The following is a 6794-nucleotide window of genomic DNA, read 5'->3' on the forward strand; positions in this document are numbered from 1 at the left end:
ATGGGGACAGTAGGGTAGAATATCTGGAACTGAGTGGAGTTCAGAGAGGTCTGAGTGTGAAGTTGATCTCTACCCCACCCTGGGCCCTTTGCGCCAGCCAGATACCCCTGCGAGAACACACACTTGCTCCCTGGGTTATAAAGGTAACCACTCCTGCCAGAGTTCTGAGCAGATTCCCAGGACTCCCTCCCCTCCCTTCTGCTTGGCCATCTCTCTAACCCTGAACTTGAAGCTCTCTTTGATCCTTACCTCCGGGCCTCTCACATTTGGCTTTTAGCATTGATGTTGTTGGTGTCTAGCCCCTGGCCCTCTTCAAGCAGAAATGTGGCTCTTAGCAATGATGCCTGCATCTCCCATTACCTTGGGATGGTACCCACCGACCTGGTCCAGGGAGCCAACCGCATGTAGACTGTGATGAAGGCAGAGGATGAATACTGTGATGAAGGCAGAGGATGGTACACTTGCTGGATGAAGGCAGACAGGAACAGACAGAGTAATGTGGAAAGACAGGGCCAAATGTGCTACCGTTTTCCCAGGTAGAACAAGAAAGGAATGGCTGAGTCGCCATAAAAAAAAAAAAGAATCTTTTTGTTGGCTGTGTGGGTCTTACAGGCTCTTACAGTGTAAGAGCTTACAGGCTGTGAGGGTTGGTATTTCACAAGCTGCCGACGTCCCTGTGCCACAGTCCTCTTAGTAACGTGCTGTTCAGGTTTTTTTTTGTTTGTTTAAGTCCTTCTTACAGTTTGTGGGGTTTGGTTTTCAGCTCCTCGATGGTCACGAAGCAAAGCAGCTCAACATCCAGTGGCTCAGAGCCCAACTTGGAATCGTCTCCCAGGAGCCCATCCTGTTTGACTGCAGCATTGCCGACAACATCGCCTACGGGGACAACAGCCGGCCCGTAGCCATGCCTGAGATTGTGAGCGCGGCCAAGGCAGCCAACATCCACCCTTTCATCGAGACCTTGCCCCACGTAAGTGAACGGGTGACTTCCTGGATGAGGTCCTGCAGCCTGGGGTCCTCCTCCAGCAGGTCCCAGAGTTCGCCTCTGTACTAGCACTGTGACCTTGGCCTACACAGTGAAGTCCATGATACCAAGCTTCCTTATTGGGAAATGGAAGTATTAGTTGTGGTGTTTATCTTGTACCAAGGTCGTGAAGAGCAAGTGAGGCGATTAAGTCACCTCAAACTGTTGGTTGTGGGCTGCGTTCGGACTGTAGCCCTGTTTGCTTTATCCCTTATGGCACTTTCTTTTTTGATGAAACATCTTATTTTGAGGTAATTACAGATTCACTTGCAGTTGTTATGGAATATGGAGTTCATATGTACCTTGGACCTAGTTTTCTCCAATGACATCTTGCAGAAGTGATGAATATTGCAACCATGATACTAATTTGATACAGCCCACAGACCTTACTCAGAATTTGACAGTTTTGCTTGTATGCATTTGTATACATGTGTATTTAGTTCTCTTCCCTTTTATTGCATGTGTAGACTCACATCCACTGCTCCAGTCAGGATGTGGAACGTTTTCATCACCACAGATTCCTCATGTTACCTTTCTGTAGACACACCCCTCCTCCTTACCCTCACTCTCCACAACCCTTGGCAACAAATAACTGTTCTCCATTTCTGTCATACTTTCAGAATGTTATATGAAGACATGTACAGTATGTAACCTCGTGAGATTAGCATTTTCACTCAGCGTAATTCCCTGAAGCTCGTGTGTGCTAACTGTGGTCATGCCTTTTTATTACTGAATCAGATGGATACATGGTCTGGATGTCCTGCAGCTTTTACAATTTTTTATTGGGGTGTAGTTGGTTTACAATGTTGCGTTAGTTTCAGGTATACACAAAGTGAATCATATATATATATATATATATGATGATTATACATTATGTATATGTGTGTCTCCACATACACTCAATTTTAAGACTCTTTTCCCATAGAGGCCATTACAGAGTATTGAGCAGAGTTCCATGTGCTGTACAGTAGGTCATAATTAGTTCTCTCTTTTACATATATAGTGGAGTGTTTCTGTCAATCCCAGTCTCCTAATTTAACATCCTCCTCCCCATTCCTCCCTGGTAACCATGTTTGTTTTCTACATCTGTAACTCTGTTTTGCAGAGGAAAGAGAAGGTTCCTGTCACTGTTGGTGGGAATGTAAATTGGTGCGGCCGCTATGGAGAACAGTATGGTGGTTCCTTAAACTAGAGCTACTAATTGTTTTTGTGTATTGAAATTGTTTCCAGTTAGACCTTTAAGAGTAAAGCTGCTATAAGTATTTGTGTACAGGTTTTAGTGTGAACCTGAATTTTATTTCTCTGGGATAAATGCCCAGGAGTATAACTGCTAAACCATATGGTGATTGGTTGTTTAATTTTATAAGAAATGGCTAAACAGTTTTCTAAAGTGGTGTTGCTATTTCACATTCCCACCAGCAGGGATGAGGGATATAGTTTGAATCTTTGCTAGCATTTGCTGTTGCAACTGTTTTTACCATCCTGTTAGGTACACAGTGATATCTTATTGTGATTTTAATTTGCACTTCCTAATGGCAGAGGATGTTGAACATTTTTTATATAGTTATTTGCCATCTATATTTTCTCTCTGATGAAATGTCTTTTCATGTATTTTGCCTATTTTCTAATTGGATTGTTTTTTACTGTTGAGTGTTGACAGATTTTTATGTTTTACTTACTAGTAAGTCCTTTGTTGGAAATGTAGTTTGCAAATATTTTCTCCCAGTTTGTAGCTTATTTTTTTTCATCCTTTTAACAGGGTCTTTTACAAAGCTTAAGTTTTTAATTTTGATGAGGTCCCAGTTCATCCTTTATTTCCTTTTACAGATTGTGCTTTTGATGTCAACTCTGAGAACTCTTTGTCTAGGCCTTGGTCCTAAAGATTTTCTCCACTGTTTATTTTCTAAATTTATGCTTTTACAATTTAGTTTTAATTTCATGCTCCAATTTAATTTTGTCACAAGGCTGTTTTTCCTTAGTGTTTTCTTTCTTTGGAGAGGACCTCTACTCTCCAATTTCCAGTCCCCAACACTCCCTATTTGTTACCTCATTTAGTTGCTATCCTCGTTAGTATATAGTGTATATTTAGTGTATATATATATAGTATATATCCTCGTTAGTATAGTGGTGAGTATCCCCACCTGTTGCGTGGGAGACTGGGGTTCGAGTCCCCGACGGGCAGGTAACACACCCTTGGGGCTTCCCTGGTGGCTCAGATGGTAAAGCGCCCGTGTGCAATGCGGGAGACCTGGGTTTGATCCCTGGGTCGGGAAGATCCCCTGGAGAAGGAAACAGCAGCTCACTCCAGTACTCTTGCCTGGAAGAATCCCATGGACGGAGGAGCCTGGTAAGCTACAGTCCATGGGGTCACAAAGAGTCAGACACAACTGAGCGACTTCACTTTACTTTAGCTGCTGTGACTATAGCCAAATTGCAGTGAGATCAATATGGATTTGAAAACTAAGGTAAGAATTCAGTGACACAATTTTCTGTTACAAGTAATTTAATCTTATATTGCATGCTATGTATTTTTTTCTCTTGATTACAAATTCCTTAAGGGTAAGAACAGAGGCAGATTCATTTTTATACTTCCCACAGTTCTACCATAACAGGTAGTCAGTAAAAATTTAAGTGAATGAATGAATTTAAAAAAAGAGTAAATTAGGCTCTGTGTGGGTCATGTGAATATTTTAAATTAAAAATGTTGAATACTGACATGTAACCATTTTAGGACTCCTGCTGGCTCAGATAGTAAAGAATCTGCCTGCAATGCAGGAGTGAAAGAAAGTGTTAGTTCCTCTTGTGTCTGACTCTTTGTGACCACATGGGCTGTAGCCCACCAAGCTCCTCTGTCCATGGAATTCTCCAGGCAAGAATACTGGAGTGGGTAACCATTCCCTTCTCCAGGGGATCTTTCGACCTCAGGATGGAACCCAGGTCTCTTGCATTGCAGGCAGATTTTTTTTACCATCAAGCCACCAGGGAAGCCCATGCAATGCAAGAGACTTCAATCCCTGGGTTGGGAAGATCCCCTGGAGAAGGGAACTGATGTTCAGATAATGATAGGAATTGGACAATTTGTTGCAGAATATGAAATGAAATGAAAACTAAGATCATTAACATTCTAGTTTGATTTTGAATGTCATGTTAAAAAAAAAGGAAACACACAACTTGGAAGTTGTTATAGAAACTTTATTATTAAGTGTAAGTATTTTTTCCTATAATTAGAACTGTCAAGTGTTAAGTAAAAGTTTATTCAATATACTATTAGGATTTTCCTAAACTAGAACCTTACTAACTTTATTAACGGCTAACTTGCAGAAATATGAAACAAGAGTGGGAGACAAGGGGACTCAGCTTTCCGGGGGACAGAAACAGAGGATTGCTATTGCCCGAGCGCTCATCCGACACCCCCGCATCCTACTGCTGGATGAAGCTACATCAGCACTGGATACTGAAAGCGAGAAGGTACGGCTTCCTACTTCATGTCCCATTTAATTTATGAAACAAAACTTTTTCGTGCAATCATGGAAAAACACAAACAGCTCAATATTTTTAAAGAACTCTGGCAAAAAAAAAAAGTGGACAGCAGTCCTAGATATTCTTCAAAGAAGACATACAGATGGCTAACAAACACATGAAAAGATGTTCAGCATCACTATTAGAGAAATGCAAATCAAATCTACAGTGTAGTATCACCTCATTCCAGTCAGAATGGCTATCATCAAAAAGTCTACAAATAATGCTGGAAAGGGTGTGGAAAAAAAGAACCCTCCCACACTGGTGGTGAATGTAAACTCAGACAGCCACAGTGAAGAACAGTATAGAGGTTCCTCAGAAAACTAAAGTTTTCTATGCTAAAAATAAAGTTAGCATATAATGCAGCAGTCCCACTCCTGGGCATATATCTGGAAAAGAAACTTGGTTTGAAAGGATACATGCACCCCAGTGTCCTTTGCAGCACTGTTTACAATGGCCAAGACATGGAAGCACCTAAATGTCCATCGGCAGAGGAATGGATAAAGATGTGGTACATATAAACAATGGACTAATAAACCATAAAAAGAATGAAATAACACTATTTGCAGCAACATGGAGGGACCTAGAGTTACCGTACTAAGTGAAGTCAGTCAGAGAAAGAAATACCATTATGATATCATGCAAATGTGGAATCTAAAAAATGATACAAAAGAACTTATTTACAAAACAGAAAGACTCATAGACATAGAAAACAAACTTATGGTTGTCAAAGAGGGGAGGGATAAATTAGGAGTTTGATTTTAAAATATAGATACTACTATATATAAAATAGATAACCAAGAACCTACTATATAGTATAGGCATTTTATCCAACATTTTGTAATAATCTATGATGGAAAATATGAAAAAGGATATATGTAACTGAATCACTTTGCTGCATACATGAAACTAACACACCATTGTAAACTATATTTCAATAAAATTTTTAAAAGATAGGTAAGCACAGAAAAAAGTAAACAAATATAGACAGCAGTTATTTTGAGGTAAAATATTTTTATTTCATCCCTTGCAGCATTTTCCAAATTTTCTAAAATGATTTTAGAAAACATTATACACAAAAAGTACTTTTTATATACATTCTATACACAAAAAGTGCTTTTATTGCACTTTTTGTTTGAATGCTTTAGCATATTAATAATGGAAAAACTGGGAAATAAAAACACTCAAAATTGAAGCTGTTAGTTTAAATCATTTTGTGACTGGTTAGAAAATTTAAAGACTTGTGAAGATTAGTTTGAGAATACATTTTTATTATAAAGAACATAACTGTATGCAAGACGGACTATGTAAAACTCAATACATAAAGCTAAAAATTCAAAGATGACACAAGAAATGAAAGGTGACTTTCTTTTGTATAGATGGTAAAAATATTTGGATTTCCTTTACTTTTAAAACTTATTTCTATCATTTTTAAGGTGAGGCTTCTGTTCTATTAATAGATTGTCCAAGAAGCCCTGGACAACGCCCGAGAAGGCCGCACCTGCATCGTGATCGCTCACCGCCTGTCCACCATCCAGAACGCGGACTTGATAGTGGTGATTGAGAATGGCAGGGTCAGGGAGCAGGGCACGCACCAGCAGCTGCTGGCACAGCGAGGCATCTACTTCACCATGGTCAGCGTCCAGGCTGGGACAGAGAACTGATGAACTCTTGTTATAGTGTATCTATCTTAAAAATAAATTCCGACAACTTTTTCTGATTTAGAGACTTCTAAGTCACCATAAAACACAGGTATATCTTATTCCAATTTGCAACATCCAATCTGGGGTTGGATATTACAGCTTTTGAAATTTAGTTGTTAAAAGGAACATCTGGCTGATGCAGCATTAACAGCCTGGCTCTGAGTTACCAAAAATGTATGGAGAGAATACTACTCACCATAAAAAAGAAGTAACACCATTTGAAGCCTCATAGATGGACCTAGAGATTATCTTAATAAAATCAGTCATTATCTTAACTAAATGTTTCTCAGACAAATACCATATGATATCGCTTAAATATGGAATCTGGGATCAACAGAAACACACTACTATATATAAAAATAAACATCAAGGACCCACTGTATAGCACAGGGAACAATATTCAATATCTTGAATCTATAATGGAAAAGAATCTGAAAAATAGACATATAAAAATAATGGAATCACTTTGCTGTATACCTGAAACATTGTAAATCAACTATATATGAATTTAAAGAAAGAAAGTAAAAAGTTTAGGTATATAAAACTGT

The 6794-nt window shown here is 39.1% G+C and overlaps 1 protein-coding gene across 1 annotated transcript in view; it reads left to right on the top strand.

Moving 5' to 3' along the window:
• ABCB4 (ATP binding cassette subfamily B member 4) overlaps positions 1-6207 on the top strand; it is a 69317-nt gene extending 63110 nt beyond the window's left edge. Inside the window, exons 25-27 of the mRNA XM_065938963.1 lie at positions 764-970; positions 4346-4492; positions 6004-6207. Of these exons, the coding sequence (XP_065795035.1) occupies positions 764-970; positions 4346-4492; positions 6004-6207 (558 nt within the window). The remainder of the gene's footprint in view (positions 1-763; positions 971-4345; positions 4493-6003) is intronic.
• The last annotated feature ends 587 nt before the right edge of the window (positions 6208-6794 follow it).

The sequence above is a fragment of the Muntiacus reevesi genome, chromosome 6 (assembly GCF_963930625.1).
Source record: "Muntiacus reevesi chromosome 6, mMunRee1.1, whole genome shotgun sequence".
NCBI lineage: Eukaryota > Metazoa > Chordata > Mammalia > Artiodactyla > Cervidae > Muntiacus > Muntiacus reevesi.